At 49.8% G+C, this 21,278-nt stretch overlaps 1 protein-coding gene across 4 annotated transcripts in view; it reads right to left on the minus strand.

The window, feature by feature from the left end:
* Positions 1-21,278, minus strand: part of NSD3 (nuclear receptor binding SET domain protein 3) — a 1,711,795-nt gene that overhangs the window by 1,256,671 nt on the left and 433,846 nt on the right. For all 4 annotated transcript variants that reach the window (XM_078666314.1, XM_078666313.1, XM_078666315.1 and 1 more), the window contains exon 7: positions 3,506-3,606. In XM_078666314.1, coding sequence (XP_078522440.1) covers positions 3,506-3,606 — 101 coding nt within the window. The remainder of the gene's footprint in view (positions 1-3,505; positions 3,607-21,278) is intronic.

The raw sequence follows: 21,278 nt of genomic DNA on the forward strand, positions 1-21,278 counted from the left end.
ATAGAATAACCATCGACCACTAGGCGAAGAACCCAGGAATCGGCGACGTCGTGAGTCCATGCGGAAGAAAACTGTCCAATTCAGCCACCCACCCTGAGATAGTCAGGACTTTGGAGTGGTAGTGGTAAGGGTAGCACCCGCGGGCTGTTTCCGGGACTTTGCAGAGAAAGGGGTGCCACAGGCCACGGCACCTCCTATGAAAGGGCTGGGAGGGACCCTTCCCAGCCGAGGGGGAATTCCCAAAGGCACGCCTATAAACAAATTCTCGACCTCTCAGGCCAGGCCACAGAGGCGTTGGGAACTTACTATACTCCACTCACTTCTCAAGTTGAGGTCCAAACAACTTCGCTCCATAAAAAGGTAAGCGTGACAGGAGGGACTTCTGGGAGGCCTCCGCCTTCCAAAACCTCATCTAGAAGTTACGACGTGCAGAAACAATAGAACCAGAAATAGCCGCTCCAGCTGACCGAGTCAAACGTAATGTCAGACAAGAAGCGAACCTGTAACTCCAGATGTGAATTAACGTCCTCCCCTTGCTGGAGATCCTCAGATAAGGCCGGAAAATCATGCAGAACTGATTGAACCACATAAGAGGCTTAAGCACGTGCCCTGATGTAAACGTTTGTGGCAGAGCAAGCCCGCTTGGCAGCACTGTCCACCGTCTTATCAACAGGATCGTTAGGAGAGGAGTCCTCCAAGATTATGGAACCACTGGAGACCAGACCTACCATCAGAGAGTGCACTTTCACTTGGTGGGTGGAACTCCGTCGAGAAGTACTTCTTAGCAAGGAATCAAGGAAACCCAGCTTTCTTGACATCCTACCATTCCTAGTACAGAACTCCCCGGATGGCTTTTTGGATGGGAAGAGCGTCAGGCTCCTTCCAGCTGTACTGAGAGAAAAAATCCTCCTCATTCAGAGGAACAACAGTCTGAAGGCCAAATTGTCCTTCAAGTGAGTGATGACCTCCTTTAACTCGGTGCCTTTAACAAAGCATCCTCGCTGTTCCTCATCTGAACCATCAGAGTCCAGGTCAGGCTGAGAAATAACCTTGGGAATCTTAGGGACCGGCCCACCCCGAACCGCGAAGGAAGAGTCCACCGCCTTATTAATCATCGCCTGAAGGACATCAAGGTTCATGCCCACAGGCTGCTGGGAGGAAGCAAGTTCAGACTCTGAACCAGGAGACTGATGCTTATGCTTCTCAGAGCGTTTACCCTCCATGGCAACAAAAACACAACTGCTCATAAGGAGGAGGCACCAACAATTTAAAGGGATGTGACACACTGTTGCTAAGCAACCGGCACCCCCGCTCCAAGCCCCCCTCGCCATGATGCAGCACACAGAACATGATCATTCTGTGACCATAAGCATCCCCAAGAACCTGCCCCAGGGCAGAGATAGGGGCTGCCGGGAACTGCACCCAGGTAAGCCACAGCGCAAGGAGACTCGGACACCCTAACAGAAATGCAAATCACAAAATCAAGACCACCGCTCAAGCGTAGGAGTGGCACAAGCGCCAAAATCCACCGTCGCCGCTCCCTAGTCGTTCGCTGCAGGAGCAGGGACGTAGAGCAGAGTCAGCTAGCACCCTCCCTCTCCCAATCCCTCTGCGCAGGAGTGGAGGTGAGGATGGAAATCCACATATGAACTGCCGCCCCAGCAGGAGTGGCGGCAGCAAAAAGTGCATAAAAACAATTAGTTGGAGACGCCACAGAAGCCCCCACAAAATAAAAATATACTTACCACCAAAGCAGTATGATAGTGGGTGTTCCAGCTGTAAGAGTGAAAAAAAGAGGATGTGTTCTTCGATTGCCCCACACCTATAGGTCAGGTGACAGGTACTCCTGTTAGGCTGCCATATTGGATGGGGATATGGGTGAATGCTGTACCTGGATCACATAGTGCTCCTGGGTGACTGAGGAGGAAGATGGAGGAGGAGGAGGAGGGTAACGGGAGAATGCAGGAGCAGATGAGCAGCATGCAGGAGACATGACCAGTAAGAAGAAATTAAACAAGCGAGACGTGGAACCCAACCAATGGTAAATATTTGTAAGTAATGTGCAGGCTCCAAGCCCGTTATTAAGCTTTCTTTTTAAATTTACAATAGCTTCACTGACAGTGTATCAATGCTGTAGGCAAAACTTAAAAAGGAGCAATAATGCGATGGTCACGTCATTTTGTAGGCATGTGCACCACAAGTGCCTACAAAATTAAACAAGCACATTTTTTAAAAAATATAACGAGTGGGAGCAGTAAATAAAAAGAACTCCTTATGTTGAAGTGCAAGTGGAGCAATAAGGAGGGTGTGGGTGGGGGAAGCAACACAGAGGTCGCAGGTAGGAAGGAGAAGTAATGGGCGAGAAACGAACATTGGGCGGTAAACAAAAAACACAGGTGAGAAAGCAACAGAAATACATGAGGATGAACACAGCATGAGGGGAAGGGAGCAGCATATGAACAGGGCAACACTGAGTGCAGGGGGACAAGTACACGTGGGGGAGCCAGCTGGAAAGCACATGTACTCTCCTGGATTGCTTAAAACAAAGAAAAAAGTACTGCTTGAAAAGTAAGCAGTGGAAGCACAGAAGCAAGCCAATCAAACGAGATCGGAAAAAGGCTATACTCCATGACAAGACCAAACAGATTGACTAGCTGGGACACAAATAAGAAGCAGCCAAATAAGAGTGACAGGAAAGCTAACCAGGCAGCTGTGCTGTCTGGTAGGCTCGTTCTAAAAAGACTGGTCTCCATTCAATTCAACAAGCATTCATTAGCGGTCGATGCATTAATATCTCTAAGGCCAGGCTTGACTAAATGAAGGCTCTTTGGTCAGGGTTCCCCGTGTTTTTGTCCATTACGTCACCTAGCACAGAACTTCACGTTCAGAATGGTCTGTAAGGTCTTAGGACAAATATCCATGTATCCATTGATATCAGAAACAGCACTTGCTTCCAATTCAGCAACTAAGTCACTTTAAGACCATTACATTGCTCAAAGGCCCTTTGATCAACTAAAGCTCTGAATCTGTATTATTGTTTCAGCAACTGCATGTTGTACAGTACAAAATGGTTCAAACAAAACACAGAACAAACGAAGCTGTAGCTGCTAATAATTTTAATAGCAGCAGAATGTAAGGCCCAAATGAAAGCCGAAGGGCTCATTAAAGTACCAGCCCTTCAAAAGTGAAGTTCCAAAGCAAAGAGAACAATAACCAATACATAAAGTAAAATCACAACATGTTCTTGTAGCAGAAAGCACCCTACATCTCAATTAAGAGGTCTTTAGAAAAGTTATAGTAAAAATCAGTAAATGTGAATAAGAGTGAATCTGTTTTAGAGCAAAAATTGCTTTTGTCCAAGAGGTCATGTCCTGATGCAGAAAGATAACTTTAAGGAAGTACGATTGACATGGCATTTGAACCCTTGTACCCTAGAAATACTTTAATTCACTTACAGATATTAACTGCTATGCCATTCACATAAAATTATTTGGAGATAGCCTACCTGTTCTTTTCTCAATTTTTTCTTTGGGGCAGCTTCTACGGACTTCTCGGAGTCTGAGCGTGTTCTGTTTGATCGTCGCTGAGGTTTCTTTTCTAAGGCGGCTAACAAAGTAAAGAACATCTATAGTAGACTTATTTCATTTTTAATTTTCTTGTATACGACACCTTCATATGCATATTTTACTAAACATTTATCAGTCGGTGTAAAATCTGCAGGATTGATAATACTTGCTCAGAGGTTATGCCTAAATGTCCTTTTTACATTGCTATTTAGAAAAACAATCCCAACAAAAATAGAAAAGGATTGATTTCATAATTTTTGGTTCTTGGTGATAAAGAATGGAGACTCCACAACAATAAATTCATACAAACATTGCATAACATAGCTATTATACATTAAGGCACGGTACAATCATGTGTCAAACAACATATATCCATCTTGGCACATCATAGAAGATACCCCTTGTGGAGGTGAAGAATAAAATACCTGCCTGTTACTGTGGTGCTCCAGTTTTTGTATTTTATCATATATTTCCATAGCTTAAATGTATACTCTGTCCCAGGCTGGGGATACTTGGTGTGCTTTAATACTTAACCGTTCACATTACAAAAGTAGCCAATCCACCTTATTTGGATTCATTCCTCTGCAATCAACTGATGCATCAACCTGAAGCATTGACCTTAGAGGACAGCTTATATTTGAGCAGGGTAAGTTTTTTTATGTCTTTCTAATACCCTGGAGTAAGATAGTTCTTGTGTTATTCCAAAGGTGGGAGAGATGGAAGGGTAGGGGTGAGAGCAAGCACTGAAGAGGCAGAATGCCAATCCAACCTCATACCTTCCAGTTTCACAGTTGTGGTGATGGCAGCCAGTGCCGTGCTGTGACCTGTCAAATGCCTGAGCGGAGGATCCAGAGTCAGAAGACACCAAAAGCTGACTATACTAGTCAGAAAGACTGAATCAGTACGTATGGACACAGCCTGAAGTAGATATTAATGGCTGATCTGCTGGGCTGCACGAGCAAGAGAGCCCCTACCACCATCAGGTACCATAACTGCCAGGCAAGGGCACGGAAACTACATTTAGCTTCTACAATCTTGTGGTGCTCTGTGCCTCTAATAGCAGTATGCTTCTAACCACTACATTCTGATCAATACCTCAAACAGTTAATTCCCCACCTGTAGAATATCACCATGCCCTAGACTGGGTCCAAAAGATTTTTTTAGCCCCTGCACACCAGTTGGTGGCATCATGCTGCTTCACATGGACTACTCTCTGTTCTGCCCGAGGCGTAATTGTAAATACTCCTCCGGGGTGCTGATGTCAGTTTCCGTGCCTTCAAGTGTGGATCAAAATCTAGCTGATAATTTTTTCTCATCAGCTGATGAGCCTTTTCTCGTAAATCTTCCCACTTGCAAGGGGTTATGCCCAGTCTTAAAACCACAGGAATAAGCCAATTCATTTCCCCACTATCTATCCCCCAGACAGAGTCGAAAAGAACTAAAGCATTTGGGAAGAGGAGGTTTTCTTTAGATAGCCTCGCCCTCAGGTCAGTCAATACAGCTGTTTACTGGGAACGTTTTCCCATGCATTATGGGACTCTGTGACGGGGATCTGGTCTACAGTCGCAGAGGAATTGCACCCCAATATGACACAGACCATTCAGGATGGCCAGGCTGAGGCCAAGTAAGTCACCCGATTGGGCCTGGTCACAACAGACTGATTAGGTAGAGCGGTTGCCATTAGTGTGGTGCTCCAATCGCCAAATATTGATGAGATCCATCAGCTTCTTGGCTGACATTCAGGCGTCAATCATGGATTTGCCTTATAACAGGTTTCACCTTTTTGGCGACTAGTTCAACTCCACCCTGTATTGCTTTTAAGAGAGTAGAGATGCTGCAAGCTCCTTTGGTCTTTTCACACATGCAAGGCAGTGTCCTCAACAGTTTTGTCCTTTTGAGGCAACGCTAGGGACCGAGTATTCAGGCAGCATCAAGGCCCACCACAAGGCAGCCCACTCATTTCAGGGTCTGGGTAGGACATCTGGTAGATAGCATCCAGACCAACAGGAGAACAGAACTTCACAATTCCCAGCAACTCCAGTAGCAGCCTCCAGGCACATGCCAACCCTGTGGAAGGCAGGATCACTTATTTTCTCCACAGGTTGCAAGTCATAACATCCGACAGCTGAGTCCAGCAGATAGCCCATGTGGAGTTTTCCCAGTCATTTCTTTTTGCCTATTCCACCTACATCACCCTTGAACCTTGACTCAGCTTGCAGGTCAGGCCGCTCCCCACACCGCACAGCACCTCTGCTATGTCCGTGCCTCTCCCCCCCTGCTGCCGTAAGTTCGCCGCTCCATCGCGCCACTCGGCGCCTGCTGTGTACCTGGTTTACTGCCCTTTATTCTGTGTGTCCCTTGGTATTGTTCAAGTGTTTGTTTCCTCTGCCATTTGTCGTCCACTATTTGTTTTCACTAGTCCCTCACCCCCTTTTATCCGCCAGCACCCCGCTCTGCCCCTCGCTCCCGCGCAGCCCACCCCCTCGCTCTACCATAGGCCGCCCCACTCCCGCCTCCCAGCTGCTCCTCCCTCCCTGCTCCCCTTATATGGAGGCTGCTGCATGGCCGCGCCAGGCAAGCCTGTCTACGCCTCTCGTGCCCAGCGCCAGAACCCCGGAAACGCCACGACGCCCGATTGCACTACGACACCAGCACCCTCCACGTACTCAACCCAGACCGAGAACTCACCTGCTACCGAGCAACCCCGAAGCGCACCCATGGACCCTTCACCTGCCGGAACTGCAACTTCACCAGCATCTGGCAAGCAACACCGTCCACAAAGGAACCCAATTACCTCGGATGCATCCTCCTCAACACCCGCTCCGCCCGCAAACACGCCATCGAGCTCTGGGACCTCCTCGACTCTACCTCCCCTGACGTCACCTTCCTGACAGAGACCTGGCTGACCCCTGCCTCCACAACCGACATCGCCATCGCCATTCCGGAAGGATACAAAATCACGCGCAGGGACCGCGCCAACGGAACAGGAGGAGGAAGCGCCATCGTCCACAGGAACACCCTCAGAGTATCGACCAACACAGACGACACCCTCAGCACCGCCGAACACATGCACTTCCAGATCCACACCGATCCAAACACCACCCTCAGAGGAACCCTTATCTACAGACCCAGCCGGACCCCAACCACAGTTCAGTGACTCCATTGCCGACTTCATCAGCATCCACGCCCTCGCCTCCACAGACTACATCCTCCTCGGGGACCTGAGCTTCCACCTCGAGAACAACAACGACACCAACTCCACCACCATGATCGAAAACCTCGGCAACCTCGGACTCAGACAAACTGTGACAACACCCCCCCCACCCCGCCGGTCACACGCTAGACCCATCTTCTCGGCAAGCCCCCATGTCTCCTTCAACCACACCACCGAACCCCACTGGACCGACCACCGCTGCATCCACTTTACATTCAGGAAGCCCACCACACATCGCCGCACCCAACAGATGCCTCGTCGCTGCTGGGGAAAAGTAACCGAAGAGCAGCTAGCTACCGCGCTCACCCAGATCTCACCAACCGACCCCATTGAACCCAAAACCGCCGCCCTCAACCTCTGACAATGGATCACCGACTGCGCCAACACCCTCGCCCACACCACGTCTTCAACAAAGCCAGCACAATCATCGCACCCCATCTCCGGAAAGTCATCAACACCTCCTTCGAGACAGCAACCTTCCCAGAGAGCTGGAAGCACGCCAAGATCAACGCCTTACTCAAGAAACCCAAGGCGGACCCCAAAGACCTCAATAACTTCTGTCCCATCTCCCTGCTCCCGTTCCCGGCGAAGGTCACCGAGAAAATCGTCAACAAGCAACTGACCCGCTACCTCGAGGACAACAACATCCTAGACCTATACCAGTCCGGTTTCCGCAGCAACCACAGCACCGAAACCGCCCTCATCGCCGCCACCGACATCAGGGCCCTGCTAGACCTATACCAGTCCGGTTTCCGCAGCAACCACAGCACCGAAACCGCCCTCATCGCCGCCACCGACATCAGGGCCCTGCTCGACAACAGAGAAACATCAGCCCTCATACTCCTGGATCCGTCGGCCGCCTTCGCCATGGTCTGCCACCAGACACTACGAACACGCCTACACGACGCCGGGATCCAAGAGAAGGCCCTAGACTGGACCACATCCTTCCTCTCCGGCAGAACACAAAGCATCCGCCTCCCCCCTTCAGCTCCACCGCCACCGAGATCATCTGCGGCATATCCCCAGGGCTCCGCCCTCAGCCCAACGCTGTTCAAAATATACATGGCTCCCCTCGCCTACGTCGCCCGTCAGCATGACCTCAACATCATCTCCTATGCTGACGACACCCAGCTGATCATCTCCCTCACCAAAGACCCTCACACCGCCAAAACCAACCTCCACGAAGGAATGAAGGCCATCGCCGAATGGATGAGGAACAGTCGACTGAAACTGAACTCTGACAAGACGGAGGTCCTCATCCTCGGCTCCACCCCTTCAGCCTGGGACGACTCCTGGTGGTCGACATCACTGGGAACAGCCCTGACATCCACTGACCATGCACGCAACCTGGGGGTAATCTTCAAATCCACCCTCTCCATGACCAAACAGGTCAACGCCATCTCCTCATCCAGCTTCAACACCCCACGAATGCTCCGCAGGATCTTCAAGTGGATCCCCACCGAAGCAAGAAGAACAGTAACCCAGGCCCTCGTCGGCAGCAGGCTTGACTACGGAAATGCCCTATACGCAGGAACATCAAACAAGCTCCTGAGACGGCTGCAACGCATCCAGAACGCCTCGGCACGACTGATCCTCGACATCCCCCGCCGCAGCCACATCACACCCCACCTGGGAGACCTATACTGGCTCCCCGTCAACAAGAGGATAACCTTCAAGCTCCTCCTCCACGCACAAAAGGCCATCCACAACGCCAGCCAAGCGTACCTCAACAAACGACTCCGCTTCTACGCCCCTACCCGCAAGCTCCGCCGGCCTCGCCACAGTACCACGCATCCAAAGAACAACCGGCGGCGGCAGATCCTTCTCCCACCTCGCCCCCAAGACCTGGAACACCCTCCCCACCAACCTACGGCAGACCCAAGACTTCCTGGCCTTCAGACGACTTCTCAAGCCCTGGCTTTTCGATCAATAGCTACAAAAAGGGGGTGGTGATGGACAGAGTATCTGAGTTAATCAGAACACTCCTATCGAGTCAACAGATCAGGGCTTGATCCATCACCGTTTTTTAGCTCACTGCACCATCCCAGTTCAGAACCTGGCTATATGCAAATTAGTCTGTCCCTGGCCCAGTGCATCATGGGAACAGGGCAGACCAAACTACCAAGCCAATTCTTCACTAAGCGTGGAAGGGTATACTCAGATGTGAGTCCCTTGCTCATTGCACCATCAGGATTCAAGCAAGCCGGGCCGAAGACGGCTGTAATGCCAGAAACCGGTCCCCGGAAGCTTGTTTCCTTCCCAGTGTAAGAATTGGCTTTTGTAGTCTGGTCTGCCCTGTTCCCATGATGCACTGGGCCAGGGACAGACTAATTTGCATACAGCCGGGTTCTGAAACTGGGATGGTGCAATGAGCTAAAAAACGGTGTTGGATCTAGCCCTGATCTCTTGACTGGGTGAGAGTACTCTGCTTAATTCAGAGACTCTGTCCATCACCACCTCTTGTTGTAAATAATTTTGTCCACCCTAAGCGTGGAAGGGTTCACTCAGATGTGAGTCCCTTGCTCATTGCACCATCAGGATTCAAGCAAGCCGGGCCGAAGACGGCTGTAATGCCAGAAACCGGTCCCCGGAAGCTTGTTTCCTTCCCAGTGTAAGAATTGGCTTTTGTAGTCTGGTCTGCCCTGTTCCCATGATGCACTGGGCCAGGGACAGACTAATTTGCATACAGCCAGGTTCTGAAACTGGGATGGTGCAATGAGCTAAAAAACGGTGTTGGATCTAGCCCTGATCTCTTGACTGGGTGAGAGTACTCTGCTTAATTCAGAGACTCTGTCCATCACCACCTCTTGTTGTAAATAATTTTGTCCACCCTAAGCGTGGAAGGGTTCACTCAGATGTGAGTCCCTTGCTCATTGCACCATCAGGATTCAAGCAAGCCGGGCCGAAGACGGCTGTAATGCCAGAAACCGGTCCCCGGAAGCTTGTTTCCTTCCCAGTGTAAGAATTGGCTTTTGTAGTCTGGTCTGCCCTGTTCCCATGATGCACTGGGCCAGGGACAGACTAATTTGCATACAGCCGGGTTCTGAAACTGGGATGGTGCAATGAGCTAAAAAACGGTGTTGGATCTAGCCCTGATCTCTTGACTGGGTGAGAGTACTCTGCTTAATTCAGAGACTCTGTCCATCACCACCTCTTGTTGTAAATAATTTTGTCCACCCTAAGCGTGGAAGGGTATACTCAGATGTGAGTCCCTTGCTCATTGCACCATCAGGATTCAAGCAAGCCGTGCCGAAGACGGCTGTAATGCCAGAAACCGGTCCCCGGAAGCTTGTTTCCTTCCCAGTGTAAGAATTGGCTTTTGTAGTCTGGTCTGCCCTGTTCCCATGATGCACTGGGCCAGGGACAGACTAATTTGCATACAGCCGGGTTCTGAAACTGGGATGGTGCAATGAGCTAAAAAACGGTGTTGGATCTAGCCCTGATCTCTTGACTGGGTGAGAGTACTCTGCTTAATTCAGAGACTCTGTCCATCACCACCTCTTGTTGTAAATAATTTTGTCCACCCTAAGCGTGGAAGGGTATACTCAGATGTGAGTCCCTTGCTCATTGCACCATCAGGATTCAAGCAAGCCGGGCCGAAGACGGCTGTAATGCCAGAAACCGGTCCCCGGAAGCTTGTTTCCTTCCCAGTGTAAGAATTGGCTTTTGTAGTCTGGTCTGCCCTGTTCCCATGATGCACTGGGCCAGGGACAGACTAATTTGCATACAGCCGGGTTCTGAAACTGGGATGGTGCAATGAGCTAAAAAACGGTGTTGGATCTAGCTCTGATCTCTTGACTGGGTGAGAGTACTCTGCTTAATTCAGAGACTCTGTCCATCACCACCTCTTGTTGTAAATAATTTTGTCCACCCTAAGCGTGGAAGGGTATACTCAGATGTGAGTCCCTTGCTCATTGCACCATCAGGATTCAAGCAAGCCGGGCCGAAGACGGCTGTAATGCCAGAAACCGGTCCCCGGAAGCTTGTTTCCTTCCCAGTGTAAGAATTGGCTTTTGTAGTCTGGTCTGCCCTGTTCCCATGATGCACTGGGCCAGGGACAGACTAATTTGCATACAGCCGGGTTCTGAAACTGGGATGGTGCAATGAGCTAAAAAACGGTGTTGGATCTAGCCCTGATCTCTTGACTGGGTGAGAGTACTCTGCTTAATTCAGAGACTCTGTCCATCACCACCTCTTGTTGTAAATAATTTTGTCCACCCTAAGCGTGGAAGGGTATACTCAGATGTGAGTCCCTTGCTCATTGCACCATCAGGATTCAAGCAAGCCGGGCCGAAGACGGCTGTAATGCCAGAAACCGGTCCCCGGAAGCTTGTTTCCTTCCCAGTGTAAGAATTGGCTTTTGTAGTCTGGTCTGCCTTGTTCCCAGGATGCACTGGGCCAGGGACAGACTAATTTGCATACAGCCGGGTTCTGAAACTGGGATGGTGCAATGAGCTAAAAAACGGTGTTGGATCTAGCCCTGATCTCTTGACTGGGTGAGAGTACTCTGCTTAATTCAGAGACTCTGTCCATCACCACCTCTTGTTGTAAATAATTTTGTCCACCCTAAGCGTGGAAGGGTATACTCAGATGTGAGTCCCTTGCTCATTGCACCATCAGGATTCAAGCAAGCCGGGCCGAAGACGGCTGTAATGCCAGAAACCGGTCCCCGGAAGCTTGTTTCCTTCCCAGTGTAAGAATTGGCTTTTGTAGTCTGGTCTGCCCTGTTCCCATGATGCACTGGGCCAGGGACAGACTAATTTGCATACAGCCGGGTTCTGAAACTGGGATGGTGCAATGAGCTAAAAAACGGTGTTGGATCTAGCCCTGATCTCTTGACTGGGTGAGAGTACTCTGCTTAATTCAGAGACTCTGTCCATCACCACCTCTTGTTGTAAATAATTTTGTCCACCCTAAGCGTGGATGGGTATACTCAGATGTGAGTCCCTTGCTCATTGCACCATCAGGATTCAAGCAAGCCGGGCCGAAGACGGCTGTAATGCCAGAAACCGGTCCCCGGAAGCTTGTTTCCTTCCCAGTGTAAGAATTGGCTTTTGTAGTCTGGTCTGCCCTGTTCCCATGATGCACTGGGCCAGGGACAGACTAATTTGCATACAGCCGGGTTCTGAAACTGGGATGGTGCAATGAGCTAAAAAACGGTGTTGGATCTAGCCCTGATCTCTTGACTGGGTGAGAGTACTCTGCTTAATTCAGAGACTCTGTCCATCACCACCTCTTGTTGTAAATAATTTTGTCCACCCTAAGCGTGGAAGGGTATACTCAGATGTGAGTCCCTTGCTCATTGCACCATCAGGATTCAAGCAAGCCGGGCCGAAGACGGCTGTAATGCCAGAAACCGGTCCCCGGAAGCTTGTTTCCTTCCCAGTGTAAGAATTGGCTTTTGTAGTCTGGTCTGCCCTGTTCCCATGATGCACTGGGCCAGGGACAGACTAATTTGCATACAGCCGGGTTCTGAAACTGGGATGGTGCAATGAGCTAAAAAACGTGTTGGATCTAGCCCTGATCTCTTGACTGGGTGAGAGTACTCTGCTTAATTCAGAGACTCTGTCCATCACCACCTCTTGTTGTAAATAATTTTCGATCAATAGCAGCAAAGCCCCCCCTCCCCACCCCCCCCCCCCGCGCCTTGACACCCTCACGGGTATGTAGCGCGCTTAACAAATGTCCTGATTGATTGATTGACATCAGACTTGGCAGCAAGGTGGTCAGACTCTTTTGGAAAAAGGAGCCATAGAGAGGTTCCTGGCCTCTAAGATCAGAACTGGGTGTTATTCCTTAGTGCTAAAAAGGCGCAGAAGCCTATGCCATATTTTAGGTGTTTGACCCCTCAATTTCTTCCTGCAGAAGGACAAATTCAAGATGCACATACTGGCTCAGGTTTTATCCGCCCTGGATCTAGGAAACTGGATAATGGCATCGTACCTGTAAGATACCTACTTCCATGTCCCCATTCTGCAGGCCTAAAGGCAATACCTGTGATTGAAGGTGGGCCACCAGCATTTTCAGTTTGGTGTGCTCCCTTTCGGCCTTACCAGTGCTCCTCAGGTGTTCACAAAGGTGACGGCGGTGGTCACTGCATACCTTTGGAGGACGGTGGTGCTAGTCTACCCCTACCTAGATGACTGGCTGTTAAAGATGGGCTCACCACAGTCAGTCGTGGACCGCCGCCAGATGACTCAAACTTCTTCCATCACTGGATTTGTAGGAAATCAGGTTACTGGTTGAAACAGCAGCAACCACAATGCTTGTCAGGGTGAAGTCACAAGCAAAACCAAAATTAACCTGAGCTCCATCCTCTAGTAGCTTCACACAAAGCAGGTAGACTGAACTTAAAGGCAATGTGTAAAGCATTTATGGAGCACTTAATACAGTAATAAAGTGAAAACACAACACAAGAAAAATCCCATACCAATTTAGAAACAAAGAAAGATGTAATAAATTAAGACCGAAAAGACAAGAATCCAATCAGTAGAACCAGAGATATATAATTTCAAAGATTTAAGTATACATAGTGATAAAAAGCCCAAAGCAACTTTCACGGGCATCTGGTCATGCGAGACAGGGAGAAAGACAAAAGTTTTAAGTTACTCCTCCTGAAAAGGTACCTTCTCAGTCCAAGGCAGGGTCTCTCGTTCACAGTGGAGGGCCTCGCGAAGAGCAGGGAAGTGTCACAGGCGGTCAATGTTGCGCGAAAGCAGCCCTGGCATTGCAGATAATCGTCTCTGTAGCACAGACATCCTATAGTTGTCACAAACAGTTGGGCTAGTGCCTCAAAGTGGCGATCCGCTTGAGAGGTCGATGCCGTAGAGCAAAGAGTCGGGTTCACGGAACAGCACGTTGGCAGGCAGTGCGAGCGACAAAGTTTAGGCATCAACTGGTCAGTCTGCGGTCACCAAAAGCTCAAAAACTTCATTTCAGCTCCACTGAGATCACAACAAGGGTCTTGGAACTGAGGGGCACCACTTGGGGATCAAAGGCTGGCTCCAGCTTGATCTGAGTGCTGGTTCACGTGGTTGGGAGCCTGGTATGGCTCTGTGGCTCTGAACAGGAGGCCAGGAGACTAGCTCTTGGTGTCACTCTGGGAGTTCTGGGTTCAAGTCAAGGTCCAATCACTCGGACTGAGGCAGGAGGGCAGCAATCCAGCAAGGCAGCAGTCATTTCAGCAGCACAGCAGTCTTTCCTGGCAGAGTGTCCACAGATCCAGAAGTGTACTGAAAAGATGGTTTCTGATGTTCAATATTTATACCAGGTGCCACCTTAGAAGTGGGAGAAGTATCTCGAGGTTTCCCACTGAAGTGTAAAGATTTCCTGTCTCCCCTGCCCTGGCTCCAGACAACCACAGGGGGTATGCAGCCCTTGTGTGGAGACAGGACACAGCCTATTCAAGTGATAGTAGCGCTGTGCCAGGATCTGCCCTCCTATCCTGCCAGTGACAGCCCATTCCGGCACTCTTAAGCTCGCCATTGTGTATGGCTGTCTGGGAGGAATTAAAAGCACAACTGTCATCTACGTCCAGTCATGTGATCCAGAGACAGGCTACAGCAACTTAATGGCAATGGCAGGAAAATAACAACTTTCTAAAAGTGAAATGTTCAAAATTCTAACATAAAATCCGACATTACCATACAAAAGTATTTCTCATTACAATTCCAAAGACATCCAACATCGATCAATCAGTAGATTTGTAGACTGCAGCTTGTCACCCATGTGGGTATCGAGGTGCTGGCAGGGTTCAGGTGATTAGCGAAAGAGCCAGGTCATCAATGCCTTTCAGAACTCCATAAGAGAAGAGGAGGTCCTGAGATGTAGGGGTAGTTCCATGTTTCGTTGCTAGGTAGGAGAAGGTGCACCCTCCACATCTGCTACTGTGGATGAGGGGGGTGGAGGAGTGTCTGATGGCAGTTTAGGCGGTGATTCAAGTAGGCGGGTCCGCAGTTGTGAAGGGCCTTGAATGCGTGTCAGGAGCTTGACATGGCATCTTTTCTATACAGGGAGCCAGTGGAGTTCCCTGAGATAGGGGGTGATGTAGATTCCCCTTGGGAAGTAGAGTCTGGCTACAGCGTTCTGTATAGTTTGTAGTCTTCAAAGGAGGTGGGGAGCAAGCCCTGCTTAGAGGGTGTTATCGTAGTCCAGCCGGCTGGGGATGAGGGCCCGAGTGATGGTGTGTCTAGAGATCTGGGGTAGCCATTTGAAGATCTTACAAAGCATACGAAGGATGAGGAAGCAGGAGGACGAGGAGACTGAGTTGAACTGGTTACCTGTTCACATTTGGAAGTTACAGATTATTAATTATAATAAAGTAACTCCAATGTCATCATATGGGAAAGGTAGGCCTTACAACATCGAAAAAAGAAGTTAAGAGTTTTTCACTACCAGGATATGTAAAACTTAAAATTACAAGTCCTACATTTTAAATACATTGCATAGTGCCCTGTGGGTTGTTTACGGCCTATCCTTGGAGAGAAATTTATGTATTAAAAAAGGAAGCTGACGAAAAACTTTCCGGATTAATTCTAAGGTAAGGAATCTATAACTAAATGTTTCTTTCAGATACCTTGGCTGCAGGGGACAAGATCGGCGGTGCCTCGGATGTGCAAGTGGTGGCGGGGTGGTGAGACCCTCTTACACTGGATTTTGATATCTACACCAGCGCTATATAGTGCCTCGAAAGGGCATCCAACTGACAGCGAATCCTTCACCATTGAAACTAAGAGGCGGGTGGATATACGACCGGTTACGTGCGGTCGTCCTCTGGCCCCCGCTCGCAGAGTTTACTGTGGCACGTATGGGATGGGCTTTGGCCCTTCCGAAGTTTGTGTGCTGCTGTGAAGCACCAGAGACTAGAGGCAGCCTAACGCCGGGCAAATCGTCCCAAAGGAGCAATCAGAGACTCTGTGCGGAGGGACGGGGCCCCCCCTAAACGTTGATGAGAGTGAGGTGGACATAGCAGCCGCACCAGGGCCCGACTCGGAGAGTGGCATGGAGCATCCCTGCCCTTGGGAACCTCTTGCGGCGATCCCAGACAGATTGAGGCGCACAAACACACTGCATAGTGAGAGCTGCACCCACGGCCTGCTGGCGACATGTCTAGTGGGCAAACTTCAGCGCAGTGGCAGTCTTCCACCTGGGACTCCATATATTGGCTGCTCCAGACCCCTGCTATGGCACGTTATATGGCACTTAAAGAAAACCCGGTAACATCTTCATGGCACAATGCCCCCCAGCTGGAAGTAGCACTGCAGTCCTCAGCTTCGACCCCGCCCTCAACTGGCAGGGAACCTCCAGCGCCAATCACCCAAAGATACATGGACTGGTTCCTGAGAAAGATACATACTGATATCTCCTCCTTCAAAGAGAAATTTAAGTTGGGACTCTGTGACATCTGGAGAGAAATAACTGAGGTTGGGGACCGGGTAGATGACCTGGAGCTGACGGTTGATGCCAGATCAGAGTCTCTTGAGTAACCCTCTGTGTAGTTGGTGTAGCGGGGCTACGCGTAGGTCCACGGAGTTGCAAACAAACTCCGTGGAACTCCGTGGAGCTTCGCTACGCCAGCCGCCTCCACCCCCCTTCTCACAAGAAATGCGCAGGCGCGAGCCCATGTGCAGTTTTCTTAAGCATTACAGGAAGAGGAGGGCAGTCCGGGGAGGCCGCAGTAGAGTTAAGTGGTTTTAAGTTTATTTAGTCTATTATAGAAGGCATTCTACGTGGCGTTGAGGGAGAGACTGATTACGAGTAGCGACAGCTGACCTCGCAAGCAAGAGTGCTAATAGGGAGCTGTCCTCACTCTCCCGCCATTTCGAGTTTAATAATTTTATAGACTCGGTTCCTCTCCAAGAGTGAGGGGCTCTACTTAAGGTGATATCCCCTATACCTCTAGATTTGTAAGAGGGAGGGTAATCACCCAGGGATCACAGTGGGGAGAGTCCTGAGGGAAGCCGGGGTATTAGTTCGTTGCTGGCTGAAACAGGTCGACACTTATGCAGAGTGGAGGGGTTGGCGTCTCATAAGCTCCCCAACCTAGCATCCACGTTCCCTTTTTAATTCTGGACAGGGTACCTAATATTAAAATTGCAATAAGGACTCCCTGATACCAGTTTTAAATCACTTTTTCTGCACCATTATCTCACCTGTGACCTTACACTTTACATTGTATAGTCTTCCCCTCCCTATTGCTCCACCTCCAGCGTTGGGTTGACGCGGAGGTGTGTTAGCAGCCCTATGATGAAGCATGACACAGCTTGCTGTGCGTGAGGGCAGTTTTATACATTTGGTGCATTCCCACAAACTCACCTACCTTCATGTAATTTTATTCTCCCTCTTATTTTTTTGCGATATAATTGCTGAGCGGGAGGTCGAAGAGGGATCGTTGTCCTCTCACCTCTCTGTATCTTGTGTGTTTTTTAGCCAGATATCCTTACCAGGGTAAATGTTTTTACTGAAAAGAAAGCAATCATGCAGGCGGCCCACAACAAGACAGATCAAATATCAGGGGCACACAATCCAGCTCTACCAAGACCTCACCACTATCACTCTCTGTAAACGGCGGGACTTTAAGCCTGTTACTGATAAGCTAACAGCACACGGCATCCGCTACCCTTCGCGCTTCTGTTCCAGTGGGAGGGCAGGAGCCGCTCCCTGCACTCGCTGGGTCTCCCTGATGAATCCCCGGTAGACAAACCTTCCTCCTCTGGGCGCCTTAGGCCGAGATCTTAAGCCCATGTGGGTCACCTTTCCTCCACATTGCTCAAATAGACAACATGCAGAACTATTGTCTCAGGAGGCAAAAAAAGACGTTTTGATCACTTGCACAGCCTCAGCGGGGGCCCCTCCCTTGCCCACTTGACTGCTAGCTCTGTCTGAAAATGGGACACACTGGGGGTGACTGCTTGCAACATACTAAGAGCCTGCTGTGCCTGACTGGAGGACCGGAGTGCAGGTAGCAGCGACCATGGGCCCTCATTCCGGGAACTGTAACTGTGAGTGATGGGTCCCGGGGGGCCCAGGAGCTCGCCCTGATGAAGCTCTGGTACTCTGGCTGTGCCCTCGGATCTTCTCTCCTAGAGGCGGACTTCTCCAGCGGGATTAGAGCACCTTGGTGCCGATCTCAGCGGACTGAGTAGACCTTGTTGGGCCCTGTTGCCCCGCTGTTGTGTTTTGTATTTTTAGTTTTTTTCGTAGGACACCTATGATATTATTTGATGAGATACTGGTGGGTCACTTCCTGCTATGGGAAGGGTGGGTGGGTGGGAAGGACACAGATAGCTGGGCAATCACTACCGTTTAAGATGGGACTCCTCTGCAGATGGGACTGTCTAGTCGAGGTTCGATTGACATGGCAGTGGGGAGGGAGCAGCCGCAGGACCGGTCACAGGAAATCCTGCTTGCAACACACCATATGCTAGAATTATGAAGTGGGCTCCTACACGCCGCCCGTAGATGCCTCTCTTGACCTCCCTTTCTCAATGGCGGACATTAAGCTGCTTTCACTAAATGTCCGGGGCCTCAACTCTCCGAACAAACAGAAATAAATATGGCGTTACATTCTCCACTATGACACATATGTCAATGCTCCAGGAGGCACCCCTAAATAAAGGTGTACTTGCACCGCATGTCCAACGGAAGTACCCACATCTGCACTGGGCTTATATAACCTCTAAAACTCAGGGAGTGGGGGTGCTGTGTAAGGCAAACTTTGACACCTGTCACTCAGGAGACCCAGGATGGGGAGGGTAGATACTTGTGTCTACAGATGCTACGGAAGATGCTCCAGCTGACACTGCTTAATCTTTATGCCCCAAACACTGCACAGGATGCATATATCAGACGTGTTCTGCCAGAACAACGCACCGGAGTGGAGGGGGACATAGTGTGCAGCGACTTTAACCTAGTTTGGGAACCCTCCCTGGACAGAACCGGCACAGCATCCAGAAATACTGGGGCCTTGTCGGCACATCTTAAGATAGACATTGAGGAATAGGGGCTGTTAGATGCATGGCGATACAAACCCCCCGATGTTAGACCATTCATTCTACTCATATGTGCACACCTCCTATTCACATATCGACTATGCCCTGGTCACCCCCTCCCTTCTCAAATTCCTCCGCACAGCGGAACTCGCGGATATTTCCATCTCTGATCATGCCCATCATGAACTCGCATGGGAAGATCGGGCCTCTCTCCCGGTTAGTGCCCCCCGATGGCACATGCCCTTGAATCTATTGCATGACCCAGTGGATGCAGAGGAGATTCGGAAGGGAATTACAGAATATTTCCAGCTCAATGCCTCCCCCGACATCTCCCTACACACACTGTGGGATGGATTTAAAGCCACGATACGGGGGACGATGACGTATATTGCCACTACCTGGGGGAGGGAGGCGAAATTTGTGGAATCTAAACTCACTGCACAGATAAAGTGGCAAGAGTAGATGGACAAAGGCCTCAACCCAATGGACCAAAAGACAATTAGCTCTTTGCGCAGTCTGTTGCGCGCGCACTGAACTGATATAGCAGAGCATGCCCTTATGTCTCTTCAGGAAAGTATTATGAGGGCGGGAACAAGGTGAGCAGGTTGTTGGCTGGTAAACTGTGCCAGCGTCAGGCTAAGGCACACATCGCTAAGATTCAGACAGGTAACTACATGGGCCACAGCGGAACAGGACAAGTCCGAGTCTTTCACGATTTTTATCAACGACTCTACTCTCTGGAAGATCCCTCTCCCATGAGGATCCACTCTTAACTTGCGGATTGTGAGTGGGAACCCTTACCCACGCATCATGCGACTTTTTTAGGCGGCCCCATTACGGTAGAGGAGCTATGAGCAGCTACCTAAAGGGATGCGCTCGCGGGAATGGGGGGGGGGGGGTGTTAGGGGTTCGGGAGCCTTAGCATGCCCTAATTTGATAGAATATTACTGGACGGCTCACCTTAAGTATATCTATGAATGGGTGGTGCGCGAAAGCGAAAAGCATTGATTCCCACCAAAACGGTGCTTGATATTTGCGATAGAATAGCGGTAAAAAAGAGCTTAACTACGTTCCCGTCCCGGAATACCCCATTCGCATGTAACCTGGAGTTTCGACCTACTACTACACGTCAGCTAGTCAGACAGGCCACCATCCTCTCTCGCCTTGATTATGCCAGTTCTCTTTTACTTGGGGCAAACAAGGCTGAGATCTGTCGGCTGCAGTGTGTTCAAAATGCTGCTGCCAGAATCTTGGCATGCCTCCCGCGATTCTGCTCAGCTGCCAACACCATTCGGATGTTGCATTGGCTTCCCATTGAAAGACGGATTCAGTTCAAGGCCTTGTGCCTATCTTTTAAGATCCTGAAATTTTATAGTCCCAACCTGTTGTGCAACTTGCTTACGGTATATGTTCCTACGCGCAGGCTGCGGTCAGCAGGGCAGCAGCTGGTCACGGTCCCGCGGGTTAAGCGCAGTCGCGCGGAGGCCGCTCCTTTCGCCTCTTGGCTGCGAGGCTATGGAACTCTCTGCTGGAACAGATCCGGGGCATGGACTGTTTACTTGCATTCAGGAAAGCTGTTAAAACCTTCCTTTTTCCTCCTGCCTAATTAGACATTTCTGCTAGGTTTTATGATCTGTATGTCTGTGTGTCTCTTCTCACTTCCTAGCTACAGCGCCGTGACGCCCCTTTGCTGGGGCAGCTGTGCGTTATACAAGCCTCACTAACATAACATAACATAACTCACGTTCAGTAAATGGAGTGACGGGAACTGTCGGACGCTCTGTTACCTATTAGTGGGAGATGATATGAAGACGTTTGACACCTAAAGAGCTGAATTTATGCCTCCCCCCAATGGTGCGGTATCAGTACATTCAGCTGCGACACTGGCTGTCCACCCCTAAGATCCGTGTGGCGCACCCCTTTACACTATTTGAGAAACTAGTGTGGGCCTTTGCAAGCACTAGGGGACTAACACCTTTCAAGTGTTGCAGCTTCGACCCCGATCTGCACCCACAAATACCACACTGCTTGGCAACAAGCAACCCTGGAGGGCATTTCCCTCCAAACAGTGGGACACACTATGGCAAGACATCCCAAACAATTTGCAAAGAGACCCTGGCACTCACAATATTTCAATTTGAATTGAGAATAATAATGTTTCCATCCAACGAAAAGCACAGAGATGAGGAGAGATTCCTCCTCATACAGGAAACAACAAAAGACAAAATCAGCTAATCACTCATTAATGGATTTCCTCCTCATCTCTGTGCTTTTCGTCGGATGGACTTATTATTCTCAATTCAAATTGAAATATTGTGAGTGCCAAGATCTCTTTGCAAACGTTTCACAAGTCCCCCTTGTTTCTTGTGTCATCGATACCTTGGGTAAAGGGGTATCTTACCCTGAGTGGCACCAATTTTAGTTATCTGTGTTGGTCACTTTGTAACATCTACTTTGCAAGCCATGATACAGCTATTTTGAGGTACGATCCTGTATCCACCACTACCT

The sequence above is a fragment of the Lissotriton helveticus genome, chromosome 11 (assembly GCF_964261635.1).
Source record: "Lissotriton helveticus chromosome 11, aLisHel1.1, whole genome shotgun sequence".
Lineage (NCBI taxonomy): Eukaryota > Metazoa > Chordata > Amphibia > Caudata > Salamandridae > Lissotriton > Lissotriton helveticus.